Consider the following 16,205-nt stretch of genomic DNA (forward strand, 5'->3'; position numbering starts at 1 on the left):
AGAAGTCACAATGTTACTGTGACATAGTCTTTGATGTCACACCCCATCATTTCTACCAGATTCTATTTGTTAAAACTGAGTCACTCAGTACAGCTCGCATGCAAAGGTAAGGGAAGTAGGCTCTACTTTGTGAAGAGGATATAAGAAAATTGGGGGCCATATTTTAAAACAACCACAAACCTGAATGTTCATCAACAAGTGAATGGATGAATAAATTGTGATATATTTAGGCAAGAGAATACTACTCACTGATGTTTTTAAAAAAGAAATGGACTATTGATACACAAAACAACATGGATGATCCTCAAAACTGTTGTACAGAGTATAAGACACCAAACACAAAAGAGTATGTACTGAATGAATCTTTTATGTGAAGTTCTGGAACAAGCAAAACAAAATGATAGAAATCAGAGCAGTGGTTGCCTAGAGCATGGAAAGAATTATTGTAAGTGGGCATGATGAAATTTCTGGAGTGATGGAAATGCTCTACATCTTCAGTAGAGTAATGGTTGTCTGCATGTATACATTTGTTCACATTCAATGAATTGTCCATTAAAATATGTGCACTTTATTATATAAATCATACCTCAATTTTAAAAAGAGAAGGGAAATAAACCAAATAAGGGGGGACTGAATGAGCACATTTGAGGCTTGAGGGGAAGACTGGAAATATGGGCCACTCAGAAGGTGTGGATCGAGAGAGAATAGTGCCTTTCTACTCCCCAGTGACACACAGAAGCAGAGGTGACATTTTTATATACCAAAGAGAACCCAGTTTCTGGCATGCTTCCTTTGAATCTTCACATCCCTTCTTAGCCATTAGTAGCTGTGGTCAATTAGCTGTCTATAGGTTATGGGGCCCCTAGTCTTGGCAGAATTAATGAGCTACTTCTCTCTATGGGATGGGAGTCCTGGGATTCCTCCCCACATCATCTCACTATGCCTTTTTTTCTGCCTCTAACGTCACTAAAAGAGAGGTTAACTTACTGGATTGAGGAAAAGAAGTCGTTAGCAAGAGTTCCATAGTAAAGAGCTAACTCTAGCTCATGTGTCTGGCAGAGTGATGGTGGAACGTGGTTAGTGCATAGCTTCTTCAGCCAGACCACCTGGGTTAAAATTTGGTCTTTGGCGCTTACTAGCTATACTTTCTAGAACAAGATATTCAAACTCTACATGTCTTCAATTATTGATCTGTAAGGGAAGGTAATAATAGTATCCACCTTTTGAAGTTATAAGGAGCCGTAAATATGAAGCACTTTTTTGAGTGCCCACGGAAGTAAGCACTAGCAATCAATACTCTTAACTGAAATCCAAGTTCCAATAAATATCGAGTGTAACATTCCTCTGTAGTTTGCTTTTAGTTCTCATTGTGAGATCACAAGTGGAGGCTCCAACCCGTCCAGAAGTTCCTTTCTATGGGGAAGCTGTGGCAGCAAGGCCACAAACAGAGTCTGACTTAATTGCAAGTAAGTCACAAGTTTATTCCCCTACAGCCCATCAATTTCCACATGTTCTTAAGACAGTTCTGAATCAAACAGGGTCTACAATCCTGGTACTGATACTCATTGGCAGGGGAACCCTGGGCAAGTTACTTAACCTCTTTGAGACTGTTCTTCTGCAGAGATATTAACTGTCTAGCAGGGTTCCTTTAGGAAGCAGATATTCCAGGAAATTATTTAGCACAGTGTTAGTATATAGGACATAACAGATAGTAACTGTCAAAACTATAAGTGGTTATTATTATTGAACTGTAGAAAAGAATTTGTCTCATAACTTTGTAGCAGTTAGTACCTGACTGGCTCTTTGAGGACCAGAAAAGAATAAATTAATGTGCTTCTGTGTGGAGTTAATGGGACGTAGGGAAAGTAGTGCTTGCCTATTATTGGTGTCAGAGAAAAGGACCAGAAGAAACAGGGTAAGTAAAAGGCACGTTATTAAAGATAGAAAACGGGAGAGTGCAGAGAGTCAAAGGAAGATATAAACTGAAGAGATTCAGAAAAAACATACAGTGAGACAAGTTGCCAAGAGAGTAAGAATGTAAGAAATGCTGCAGTTTATGGATGAATAAAACTCTGGACAATTGCTGAGACACAAAAGATATGGGGCTACAAAGTTTAAAAAGAAATGATAAATTTAAAATAATCAGAATAGTGTTTACTTCTTCAGTGGGAGAGAAGGAGATGTGATCAGGGAGGAGAACACAGAAGACTTCTAAGATACCAGTAATATTTGATCTGTTCTTAAATCAGGAGGAGATTCAGGTACACCATGTGTTTATTATTCCATAAAATCCACAGATGTGTTTTATATACTTTTTGTTTATATAATTTTTTTAAAATTAAGGGAACAAATCTTATCTTCAAGGAGAGACATAATGATGGAGGAAGGAATATAGAAGGAGACAAAAAGGAGGGAGTCTTGATGAAAAGGGAGATGGGAGGCAGCTTTTAACACCAGACAGGGTCTTCTGATGCAGAGGTGATTGTGCCATCCCATAAAGTCCCAGGGCACTGTCTGCCAATGAGACCACCAACTTGCTTGCCCTAAATGGCCACATACCCTAAATGGCCCTCCTGCCATTGTCTGTGCTCAGAAAACCCTCAGTTTCTGCCTCTTACCTGCCAGGGTGGTGCCGCATCCCACCCCCATCATTGAGCTTGCCTCATGTGTCTCAGCGCAGTCTTTTACAGCAAAAATGCATGTCACCTCCTCCTAAAGGCTTTCCTTGGCCCACCCACCCAGATTCCTCCTTTATTGTGCAGACTCTTTGCTAACCCACACCTCATCTTAATTTATTTGCCTTCAATTCTGGGTGGCGGTGTTGGGCGGGAGGGTGGTCTCAATTTTCCCATGTATTTCCCAGTGTTTATTGAGTACATGAGGCCATACTCTTCTAGTCTCTTTGCTTCTCATGATAGGAACTGAACCCACCAGCCTATACTTTAAAGCTTGTTATTTCACTGACTAAGGAAAGGCTACTTAAGAGGGCAAGCTCAGACATACATGATCTGGAGTGGATCTTCCATGGGAAAACACGTATATAACAGAAATTATTGGCAAAATTGTAAGTATGGTCTACGGAGTGAGTAATAATATTTTATTATTTATTTAGTTAGTTTTGAGACAGAGTTTCACTCTTGTCACCCAGGCTGGAGTGTAATGGCACGATCTCAGCTCACTGCAACCTCCACCTCTCAGGTTCAAATAAATGATTCTCCTGCTTCAGCCTCCTGAGTAGCTGGGATTACAGACACCTGCCACCACACCCCACTAATTGTTTTTTTTTTTTGTATTTTTTGTAGAGACAGGGTTTCACCATTTTGGCCAGGCTGGTCTCGAACATCTGACCTCAGGTGATCTGCCCGCCTCGGCCTCCCAAAGTGCTGGGATTATAGGCATGAGCCACTGCACCCAGCCAATAATACTTTATCAATGTTGGCTTTCCTGTATTTAGTAACTGAGCTGTTTTTACATTAAAAAATATTTCTATCTTAGAAACATGAAGAAGTAAAGAGGCATTATATATGCAACGCACTCTCCAATAGCTCAGGGTAAATATAATTGCATATGTAAAGATAAAGCTGTGATGATAAAAATGTCAAATATTAGCACTTTACCAATATAGATAAAGAACATTCAGAAATTCTTTAAATTACTCTTAAAATTTGGGGGGTTTGAAGTCTTATAAAAATAATGTTTTAAATCTTAAATAGTGAATAGAATTAAGAAAGTAACAAATTCTGATTCCTTCCTTTTTTTCTTTAAATTCTTCCAGATCCTGAATGATTTCTACTTAAACATCCCAATATCAACTCTCTATTTTGCTATTGACATAATTTTATTTGAAAGGCAAAAAATTTTTAAAATTATATCATCTTTTTAATTTCTAAGCCCCAGAACAAGACAATTGGCAGCATTTTCTTTCATGTTATTTTGCTACATTCTATATAACGTTAAGTTGAGGTTAGGGATTTTCATTTGTAGAGAAAGCTCTTACATTTAGTTTGCATCATAATTTTTTTAATGGAGAAGGAACAAAATACCTCATTGATTTTTCTATGGATGGAGTCAGTACACACAGAGGAGAAATCTTTTTGTTAATTCTACACTCTGCCTCTGATTGACACCTCTGCAAACAAAGATAAAGTAGACAAAACATGAATAATTCCAGGAAATTTATACCCCAGAATACAGAATAATTTTGCATAAATATGAATAGTAGGGAAATTCTATCAAATGATTCTTTTCTAATTCTTTATGGATGTACATAATGAAATATTCAGAACTACCACAACATTTAGAATAAGATAGAGCCTAACAATTTATTGTTGAATTAATGAAGATTGGTTAATTAATCCATGTTTTACATCAGCTTTCTTTGCCCTCACCCAGGAAGTCAGAGGCACCAATGTGAGGTTCCATCTGCTTTCCAGCACATTCGTGGTTTCCTCACTTCTGCTAGACAACGTTTGATCAGAAGGAACAGGGAACGAGAAGGAGCTGCTGGATGGTGATAAGCCTGAGAAAGAGAGGCTGGACGAGCAAAGACAGAAAAGAAACACCCACCTACTGTGACATCACAAACACCCAGGCTGAGTTTTGATAAGACAGGTTGAATCACACTGGGGTGACAGCCTCATCCCTCCAGGTACAAACAAGAAAAGGCCATGGTTAACCAAAGCTCCCCCATGGGCTTCCTCCTTCTGGGCTTCTCTGAACACCCAGCACTGGAAAGGACTCTCTTCATGGTTGTCTTCACTTCCTACCTCTTGACCCTGGTGGGCAACACACTCATCATCCTGCTGTCTGTGCTGGACACCAGGCTCCACTCTCCAATGTACTTTTTCCTCTCCAACCTCTCCTTCTTGGACCTTTGCTTTACCACAAGTTGTGTCCCCCAGATGCTGGTCAACCTCTGGGGCCCAAAGAAGACCATCAGCTTCCTGGGCTGCTCTGTCCAGCTCTTCATCTTCTTGTCCCTGGGGACCACTGAGTGCATCCTCCTGACAGTCATGGCCTTTGACCACTACGTGGCTATCTGCCAGCCCCTCCACTATGCTACCATCATCCACCCCCGCCTGTGCTGGCAGCTGGCATCTGTGGCCTGGGTTATGGGTCTGGTCCAATCAATAGTCCAGACACCACCCACCCTCCACTTGCCTTTCTGTCCCCACCGGCAGATAGATGACTTTTTATGTGAGGTCCCATCTCTGATTTGACTCTCCTGTGGAGACACCTCCTACAATGAAATCCAGTTGGCTGTGTCCAGTGTCATCTTCGTGGTTGTGCCCCTCAGCCTCATCCTTGCCTCTTATGGAGCCATTGCCCATGCAGTGCTGAGGATTAACTCTGCCACAGCATGGAGAAAGGCCTTTGGGACCTGCTCCTCCCATCTCACTGTGGTCACCCTCTTCTACAGCTCAGTCATTGCTGTCTACCTCCAGCCCAAAAATCCCTATGCTCAAGGGAGGGGTAAGTTATTTGGTCTCTTCTATGCAGTAGGCACTCCTTCACTTAACCCTCTCATATACACCCTGAGGAACAAGGAGATAAAGCAGGCACTCAGGAGGTTACTGGGGAAAGAAAGAGACTCCAGGGAAAACTGGAGAGCTGCTTAATGTACTTTTGAAAGTAAGAAGAGTTTCTTCATGATTTATGAACATGCTAAGTTTTCCAGACTACCCTTCCCACACACACCTGAGCCACTATGGTGGGTCATGGTGTGGCTTTGTTATCTATGAGAGGGAGAATGAGAAAGAGAGGGAGCGAGAGATAAAAAAAATTGGGTGAGAGGAGATAGGTAGCTCCATAAGGCACCATAAATTCAAATATTATCATTCCTATCACTGTCCATTCTTAATATTTCTATCCTCCATTCTGTTCTTTTTACTATCATCACTTCTATAGATTTCCTAACTCCACCATGCCTATTTCTGGTTATATAATTGCTCTCCAAGTGTCATGTCAGTGTAGGGGAACTACTCCATCATGGCATTCTGGACACCTTGCATGTATCTATATAAGTCATGTAAGGAAAGGCTTGAAGAACAGCTAATCTGAGATTTAGAAGGATGCTTTTTGATCCTCCTGGAATATGAGAGGATGGGAGGCTCTTTAGGACTTGCCTCAATGCCATCTCTCACTCTCCTTCTTATATCCCTGGGAGGATGCCACGTGATAAGTCTTTACTGTATCCGAGGTTTTGATGGACCATGGGGTTTTCTGCCCCACACCCTTTAGGATACAGCTGAAGAATATAATGAGGAATAGCTGGATTCTAGAACTGACTCCTCACCAGTGGTATAGTCCACAATAGTGTCACAGTCATCTGGCCCCTTTTGTTTCCGTGTCATCCTTTTTGGTGTGTAGGACAAGGAGCCAGGGAATTGGCACGTTTGGCTTTTACTTCTTTTTTATATGTAAATAATAAGCCATCTAAGTGTAAAAGTGGCTCATATCTATTCCAGCCAAATCAGCTGGGCCTTGGCCTTGCCTTGCTTCTCATGAGTGTGCTTGACAGTCATCACCTTCACTCTGTCTCCTTTTCTGGTTCTTAGCATTTTAGCTTAGTTCATTCAGGCTGCTATCACAAGCTACACTTAAATTGGGTGGTTTATAAATAACAAACATTTCTTTCTTACAGTTCTAGAGGCTGCAAACTCCAAGATTAAGGCAGATTTCATGCCTATTGAGGGCCTGCTTTCTGATTATAGAAGGTGATGTCTTGCTGTGCCCACACATGGCGAAAGGGGCTACCAACTCTCTGGAGTCTCTTTTATGAGGGCACTAATTCCAATCATGAAGGCTCTTCCCTCATGACCTAATCACTGCCCAAAGGCCCCATGTTCTAATGCCATCATTTTGGTGGTTTAGGATTTCAACACATGAATTTTGGAAGGACATAAGCATTCAACCCCCTGCACATGTCTTCTTTCCTTCTTCCTCAAGTTCCTTTATGTCCAGTTGCTCCTTCTTCTATTGACCCTTTTTTGCCTTCTCTTTCTCCTTCACTCCCTCAAGTTACAGCCAGAGGAAAGGAGGAACTAAAACTTAGCAAGTCTATGATCACATGCAAATACACACAATGGATTGTTACAACCAAAATGCAGGCTCTATTATTTTCAGTTTAGCAGCCTTTCAAATGTGTATGGTTCTTGCCACATTAAAGTTGCAAATAACAATTTATTTAAGACTGAAATAAAGGTGAAATATTGGAAGGAAAAGTTTAATGTTTTATTTGTAGTATTTTTTTTTCCTTTTTCCACTAAAAAGTCCAGAAAAAAAAAAGCAAACATAATATAACCTTTGAGTTATAACAGAATATTTCAACAAGGACTTTGTTGCTATCAAGTAACCATATAGTATAGGTTATACAGAACTCCTGTCTTCCGAATTAAGACTCCCTGTCTTCAAAGTATTTAGGCACCCTGGTTACTGAACATGAGCTGGAAGAAAATGAACTGCCTTTCCTTAAGCATCGCTCTACCCCTGGGTCACCTCCAGTGGAGTGGTATGTCAAGAAATGTAATTTGTCCTTTCCGATGCCATAATCTACCATATTTTTTAAAATTAAGTCATGTCGGGAGGAGGTTTCTCAGCTCCTTATCACATGTTTCCACCAGAAACATGGGCAGCTCCGCATCTTGGGCTTCACCACCTTTAGGGTGAGGTGGATGGTCTTCTTGGAAATTTCATAAGACGATAGTGTTTTCTTGGGCTTTGGGGTCTTAAAGCCCAGCAGAAAAACCAAGTCTTGCATGGGAACCTTGGTTTTAGACCAGAGCTGTTCATCTATCTTCTTCACTCCATTTTAGCAGCCAATGTCATGAATTCCCATTCCTCACAATTGACACTCATTTGGGCAATTCTACATAAAGTTGAAATATTCTTCAGAAATGAAGATGAAGTAAAGACATTCTCAGTGAAAGTAGGTATCACCAACTCATCTGATTTAAAAGAAATGCTTTTAAGCATGGATTGCACTGCTTCAGGCAGAGAGGAAATAAAACCAGAGGGAAAATCAGAATATCATGAATGAAAAAGGAACAACAGAAAGGGTAATTATCTGGGTAAATGCAATCGTATATTATTCTCTTTTTGAATTCTTTAAAATATGTATCTCTGTTGGAACTAAAAAGTACAACACTGATGGGGATTCATACAGATGTAATACATATGACAATTACTGAATAAACTAATAATAATAAATGGATCTATTCATTCTAAGTAGGCCATGAAAGGTTAAATATTTATACCATAATTCCTAAAGCAACAATTCCAATAAAACAAAAAACCATACTGTTGTTATAGGCGTTTTAACCAGAGTGACTCCATCTTGAGTAGCAGCTGGGTAAAGTAAGGCTGAAACCTCCTGGGCTGCATTCCCAAAAGGTTAGGCATTCTCAGTCAGAGGATGAGATAGGAGGTTGGCATAAGATACAGGTCACAAAGATCCTGCTGATAAAACAGGATGCTGTAAGGAAGCCGGCCAAAACCAAGATGGCAATGAAAGTGACCTCTGGTCGTCCTCACTGTTCATTATACTCTAATTATAATGCATTAGCATGCTGAATGACACTCCCATCGATGCCGTGACAGTTTACAAATGCCATGGTAATGTCCAGAAGTAACCCTATATAATCTAAAGAGGGGAGGAACTTTCAGTTCTGAGAATTGCCCACCATTTTCCCGGAAAACTTATGAATAATCCACTCCGTGTTTAGTATATAATCAAGAAGTAACTGTAAGTATACTCAGTTGAGCAGCCCATGCCACTGCTCTGTCTATGGAGTAGCCATACTTTATTCCTTTACTTTCCTAATAAACTTGCTTTCATTTTATGGACTTGCCCCAAATTCTTTCTTACGTGAGATCCAAGAATCCTCTCTTGGGGTCTGGATTGGGGCCCCTTTCCAGTAACACAGTGACATCAACAAAAATAATAGAGTAATGACTTCCAAAAATGACCTACTCCCTAAGAGTAAAATGAACTATGGAAGAATTGTCAGAATTAATATTGTTTAGAACTCTAGAAATTAACCAAAGGCTTGCTGCAATCTGGGGAGTGTTTGTTCAAGAATAATAGCTGAATCTTGATAAGAACAGTGAGCTCTGTGATGTTTTAACTGGTTCCACTCCTGTTCGTTCCTCCTCAGCTCTTAAAAACCAACAGTCCACAATCATGGTGAAAACCAGCAGACATGAAGTCACTGGAAGGGACACAATAGGGTTACAGGTCCTTTAATCCCTTATTTCCAGAGGATTGTTATTATTTTACCTGTCTGGTTGTTCCCTAGAACCCACAATGCTATCCTTATTTGACTTGACTCAGAGCTATCCCAGAGAGAACAATGTATTTCCTGGGGAAATGAGTAAAAAGAATCATAGGCAGTTGTTGAATATCATGGTTGCCTATGGTCATAAATAACAGTTGGAACAAACAATAGCCTAACCAAGAACTTAAAAAGGAAATGTCAGCGAATGAGATGTCCATAAAGGGGATTGAAAAGCCTTAATATACTCCAGAAAGTCCAGAGGGCCATATGCATGCATAGATGTGGGCATGACAAGTGCTGCATATATGCTTTGAACAGACCTGAGCAGGCTCTAAGCTCTAACCCTGAATAAGTTTGAAGCACTGCACAGACAGGAAATGAAGGCTAGGACACAGTGTAAACTGCTTGGTTGGGCTTTGAAGACCTGTATCTACCTGCACACAGAGCCTCTCTACATACACTGGGAGACATTACTTCCAGGAACCTAAGGAAATCTTTGTCCAGTCTTTACCTGGCCACTAAGCTAACCAAGCAGAGACTTCAGTGGCCACGTTGAACAACAACAACAAAAAAAAACAAAACAAAACAAAAAAACAAAAAAAAACAGACTTGACAGATAGTTTTTTAAAACCTGATCAAAAAACAACCACTAGCAATAATAAAATCTGGGAACAGAAAAAATATGACTTCCAGAGTTGCCACATTATACTGTTTAAAATGCTAAGTTAAAAAAAAAGAACTAAATAATACAACATGCAAAGAAACAATGAAGTAAGGCCCATACACAGGAAAATAAGCAGTTAGTAGAAACTGTCTCTGGGACCAGGCTCTGAAGGAGGTATCTGCCTCAGTGCAGCCAAAACAGCCAGGTAACCTTTGCTTTGGGACTGAAGTAATGGCTCTGATTCTGAGATGAGAGCTCACACTAGCCCTTAATTTAATCTTTACTTGAGGTGAAATTCAACGGATTATTAGAATGGGCCCTAATCCAGTAGGACTAGTGTCCTTATAAGAAGACGAGATTAGGATACAAACACCACAAGGGACAACCATGTGAGGACACAGGGAGACGATATCCATCTAGGAGCCAGGGAAAGAGTCCTCAGAAGAAACCTATCCTGCCCACTCCTTGATCTCAGACTTCCAGCCTCCTAGAACTTCTGTAGTTTAAGCCACTCAGTTTGTGGTCTCAGTCACGGGAGTCCAAGCTGATGATCACAGTTGTGATGAGAACTTTACAAATTGAATCATGGGAAGTCTTGCAACAGTGAGATCTACGACCTGGTAGATCCTATAATCCTATAATCTGAGATGCTGATTCTACAACTCTGAGCTGCTAAGGCTTTGCTTCTGGGTCACAGAAGCTTCCGGAAATAAACTTGTCCCACAAACTGATAAATGCCTGTGATTTTTCTAGAAATATGCCACAGGCAACCCTGGCATCTGCAGTCACATGTCAGTAAATCAGTGGGGTTTCAGGAGAAGTTTAGGGATCGGCTCCAAATGAATCTAGTATTTCAATCTTCCCTCCTTGCTGGGATGATGGAGTCACCTTCCGTCAAGGATCTGTTGAAATGAAAGGGTCTGTTCCCAGTTCCACTCTTCCCACCTAGGGTTCTGGACTGCTAATGGTTGTCCTTTTTTTGTTTTCTTCTCATCGATTCTTTTACCATCTTCCTCCTCTTACTGATTTTGCATGAAGGGGGGTTTTGATGGAGGTAAGGTAGCTGATAAGAAATGAGGTACTGAAAAAACTAGGGAGGGGTCTTCCGGCTGTCCCCAGACAGTCCTCTTGTGGTCCCCAGCTCAGCCTGCAGGTTCTGGGCTGGCCACCTCATGGCCTCTGTGCTGTGTGTCTAGAGCTGGGCTCTAAGCGAAGGGCCCTGTGAGACCCGGCAGAACAGGGTGACTGGTCCAACAAACATCCCTCCGTTCTTCTGGCTCCGCAGCTCAGGATTAGATCTAGACAGCATGTCCAGTAGGTGCCAGACCACCTCATTATATCCTGTGAGTTGGGCCCAGAGGGCCTTGAGGTGGGTAAGCTTGAAGCTGGGCACCCAGAGCCTGAGACTGACTGTTCCTCCCTCCCTGTGTCCTGCAGGAGGGGCCCTGTCCCAACAAGAGCCCCAGGGCCTGGCCTGAGGGTGTGGATGTGGGGAGAGGAGGGTCTGTGGGCCCAGGAGGGGGCATTTGTAGGGGACATTGAGCACTGCTGCTCAGAAGACATGAATGACAGGGTGGGAGGAGTCTTCCGGGTCTGTCCATGGCACAGCACCCCTGTGATTCCCGAGGGCTGCCAGGGGCCCATTCATCAGAGCTCTTTATAGATCCTACATATGAGTCCTTCATCAGATGTGAGATTTGCAACCACTTCCTCCAGCCTGGGACTTGCCTTTTCATTCTCCCCACAGGGTCTTTGAAAGTGCACACATCTTTTATTTTGATGAAATCCAATTGATCAATTTTTTCTTTTATGCATCATACTTTTCGTATTCATCCAAGAAATATTTTCCTAACCATAAGTTACACTGATATTCTCTTTTCTTTTCTTACATACAGCTTACAGTTTTAGGTCTTACATTATGGTTTATGATAAATTCTGAATTAATTTTTATGTATGATGCCACGTATGGATTGAAGTTCTGTTCGTATGTGCATATGTATATCCAATAATTCTAAGGACCGTTTGTTGCTAAGATTGTCCTTTCTCCACTGAATTTACTTTACACCTTTTTCAAAATCAATTGAAGATATATGTTAGGGTCTATTCTGGACCCTCCTCTGTTCTGTTGACCTATTTGTCCATCCTGTTACCAATATCACACCATCTGGATTTCTGAACCTATATAATAAGCCTTGAAGTTGAGTATTATAAACTGTCTCACTTGTTTCTTCTTTTTTCAAAGTTTTTTTTTTTGTTTTTTTTTGTTTGTTTGTTTTTTGTTTTACTAATCTAGGTCTACTGCATCGCCACACACAGAATCACTTTCTCATGAACATACATACATGTGCACCAGAAATATAAATATATGCACATCAAGACCAAGTGAAATTTATCCCAGGGATACAAGGCAGGTTTAACATGAAAAATGAGCCAATATAATTTACCACATTAACAGATTAAAAGGCAAAAACATTAAAAGGAAAAAAATTCAGCAGATTCAGAAAAAGCATTAGACAAAATCCAATAGGCTCATAAAAAATTTCAGTCAACTAGGAATAGAAACGAAGTTTCTCAAAATGATAAAAGGCATCTACCAAAAAAAAATCCTATGGTTGATATTTAGTGGGTATTACCCTTAATAACGAAAGACTGGATGCTTTCACCCCAGATGAGGAACAAGCCAAGAATATTGGCTCTCACCACTTATTTCAGCATCTTAAGAAGATACCATCAGGGCAAAGGACTCCTTCCTTAAATAGACACAGATTTCCATGTGGAGTCATTATTCTCTTGCTGGATGTATGTCTTTTACCACTTCTCAGTCTGCATATATCCTGGTGATGATTTCTTTCATCTTTTTTGTGTCTCCAAAAACCTCTTTATTTTGCCATCTCTTTGGGAAATATTTTGACTGTGTAAAAAATTTTAGGCTGACAAATTTATTTCTTTTAATATTGTAAAGAATTTTCTCCACTGTCGTACAACTTGCAACTTTCCAACAAGAAATCTGCTTCATTCTTATCTTTGATTTTCTGTGTGTATATGTCTTGTTCTTCTCTGGCTGTTTGTAGGATGTAGGAGGACTCAGTTTCCTGGGCATAGATATGCATAGGAAAGATGCAGTAACTACATGCAGTGTGGTGTTGTCCAAGGGTGGATAAATAGGCCAACAGAACAGAGCAGAAAGCCCAGAGACAGACCCACATAAGTCTAAACATGATTGATAACCAAAAATCAGAGCAATAGTGAAGGACTATATTTGTTATAAATGTGCTGGGACCATTGGATTACAACCAGCTAAGTGGGCCAAGCAGCCTTTTGGCTTAGGCTGAAGCAGGATAATAATGTTACCTATTAATAGAGTTGTTAAAATTACCTGGCTTCATGCTTTCACAGTGATTAGAGCAATATTGAGATATAGGAAATCATCAGTGAACATATTTGCTCTAGTTGCTATTGCTACTATTCACCTTCCTGTCCCGTGCAGCATCTTATGGTTACCATGATTCAAGTGCCTCCTTGTAAGGCCGAAACTCCACAAGACACTCTGGTCAGTCCTGGGGTACAGTTTCTTCCAGGTGGCAGAGGCTCAGTCCTGGTCACCCGCTGATCCCTTCTCAGGATGTGCCACACAGTTCTGCCCTACTGCAGGGTGAATGCTGGGATGCCTCTCTCTTTTAAAATTCCAAACAAGGGAACTGGTGTGAGAGGGTGGGTGCCTCCACTCCCTCAGCCCTTATTTCCAGGTGGGGATCACCCCAGAGAAGTAATTCTTGAGATGTGGTCCCCAACACCTTTTTAGGGGAAGGGAGGCCAACATAATCTTCAGGTAATACTTGAAGTATTGAAGTGAGTCTGTGTTTCTCACACTCATGCCCTCCTGAGTGAAAGTGGAGTTTTCCAGAGACCGTATGAGGTGAGATGAAGCCACCAAATGGAAAACTCCACCAATGCAGAAGCAGCTGTGAATGTCCAGCTTGCTGCTGGACAACAGGCCTCTAAGAGGTCTGCAAAATGCAAAACCATCTTGCTCTTCTCAGTAACATACCTTTTTAAAGAAAATATAGTTATTTTTTCTAAAATTTATTCATGTTTACATGGAATAGGCATATAATTGATGTTCTAAAGGAGTTAATAAGTAAACATTTGTAAAGTTCTGAGTTATAATTACTAATACTATAAATATTGAAAGATACAACCCTGATCAACAAAAGTTCTTTGAGTTCCTCAATACTATTTAAGACTGAGAATCTCAGGTCTATTTTAAGCTCTGGGCTCTCTCTCTTTCCCCCCACTTTTTCCCTCCCAGGGGAGAAGGAAGGAATCTGATGAGTGAGTTTGGAAGAATAACCTGGAGTGAGTGCTCCCTTCACCAGTGGGTGGTGAGTTCCCCAGAAGGACTGCTTTCCTCCAAAGAGAGATAGGCAGGAAGAGGGAGGAGGGATGGGATCCTCTGGAGTAGGTACCATTTAAGGGGCACTTTTGAAAGTCAATTTTTTAGACATCCAAGCCACTTTCTCCAGTTCACTTTTAGGAGCAATAGAAGTAATGCATTGTTCTCCATCTGACACTGCCCTCATTCCTTCATTCATTTTCATCAGTAGTTCTGAATTCCAGAGGGAAGGAAGGGGATTACTTACTAAACTGTAGTAGTCCATACCTAGCCTTGATATTTTTGTTTTTCTGAGTGAGTGAGAGAATTCAGGAAACTGAGGACTGTCTGTGTTGCCAGGAGCTCATCAGCTGCAAGGATAATAGAGACGTTTCCATAAAAAACTAAAGAACCATAAGCCAGATGCTCACCTCCAAGGGAAATGTTGGCCCAGGGTAAAGGCAGGCACATAAAATGCCCAAATTGTATCCCCTCCCTGAACATAGCAGCAGCCCAACTCTGTGAGATCAACCTGCCTCTTACTTCCAGGCATCCAAACTTCACAGGCTAAAGTCCTAACCCTGAATGTGACAATATTTGGAGATAGGGCCTTTAAAGAGATAATTAAGGTTAAGGAGCTCATAAGACTGAGGTCCTAATCCTAAAGAATTAAAATCCTCATAAGAATAGAAAGTGTCCCCAATGATGTGGGTACACAGAAAAAGGCCATGTCATGACACAGGGAGAAGGCGGCCATCTCAAGTCAAAGAGGGAAGCCTCAGGGGAAGCCCACCCTGCTGACACATTGATCTTGAACTTCCAAGCTCCAGGACTCTGAGAAGATAAATAACTGCTGTCTGTAGCCTAATCTATGGCATTTTGTTAGAACAAACCACGCTGACTAAAGACAGGCAGCCCGGATCAGCCCTCCTGTGCTCTAGGGCCAGGGTTTCTGCCATTCACTTATCAAAGGACAACATCAAATTATGTAAATCAAACTCTGTTTCAAATTCTAGTGTGACATGAAATAAACTAATAGGAGATATGAACATGTCCCTATCAATTTTGTCATTTACACTAGGCAGAAATCAATATGATCCAAGTAACAACATTTAAAGAATTACTGTAATCTAAACATCTCAGAATTACTTTAGAATGTATCACGTTGCATATCTAAAATAAGAGAATGCACATTGTTTACCAGTATCATTGGCACATTTACAAACCTGAGCAAGTTTTAGGCAACAGAGAAAACAGTGTGAATTTCACGTAACAGTCATAATATTATACAAGTGACATTTTGCAAGTGAGTAAAAAAGTGACAAATCAATTACAAGAACACCGAGAACAATCTCCAAAGACACGCTCAACGAATTCTAGTTAGAATATGGTTGGGAACCATATCAGCCATAAAAAATGATGAGTTCATGTCCTTTGTAGGGACATGGATGAAACTGGAAATCATCATTCTCAGTAAACTATCGCAAGAACAAAAAACCAAACACCGCATATTCTCACTCATAGGTGGGAATTGAACAATGAGAACACATGGACACAGGAAGGGGAACATCACACTTCGGGGACTGTTGTGGGGTGGGGGGAGGGGGGAGGGATAGCATTGGGAGATATACCTAATGCTAGATGACGAGTTGCTGGGTGCAGCACACCAGCATGGCACATGTATACATATGTAACTTACCTGCACATTGTGCACATGTACCATAAAACCTAAAGTATAATAATAATAATAATAATAATAAAAGAAAAAAAAAGCTAAAAAAATAAATAAAAAAAAAAAAAAAAAAAAAGAATATGGTTGGGAAGCCTCAAGAAGGCAGAGACAATGAAAACATGTGGAAACATGCAAGGTGGAAAGGTGGACTAGTGAGCGATT

The 16,205-nt window shown here is 40.8% G+C and overlaps 1 protein-coding gene across 1 annotated transcript; it reads left to right on the forward strand.

The window, feature by feature from the left end:
* The first annotated feature begins 77 nt into the window (after nucleotides 1–77).
* LOC100450092 (olfactory receptor 2H1) lies at nucleotides 78–5,760 on the forward strand. The gene is given in 5 exon segments (XM_063725418.1): nucleotides 78–106; nucleotides 1,351–1,466; nucleotides 2,167–2,261; nucleotides 2,919–3,064; nucleotides 4,393–5,760. A coding segment is annotated over 1 exon segment (951 nt). The 5' UTR covers nucleotides 78–106; nucleotides 1,351–1,466; nucleotides 2,167–2,261; nucleotides 2,919–3,064; nucleotides 4,393–4,667; the 3' UTR covers nucleotides 5,619–5,760.
* The last annotated feature ends 10,445 nt before the right edge of the window (nucleotides 5,761–16,205 follow it).

Source organism: Pongo abelii, chromosome 5 (assembly GCF_028885655.2).
Source record: "Pongo abelii isolate AG06213 chromosome 5, NHGRI_mPonAbe1-v2.0_pri, whole genome shotgun sequence".
NCBI classification, from domain to species: domain Eukaryota; kingdom Metazoa; phylum Chordata; class Mammalia; order Primates; family Hominidae; genus Pongo; species Pongo abelii.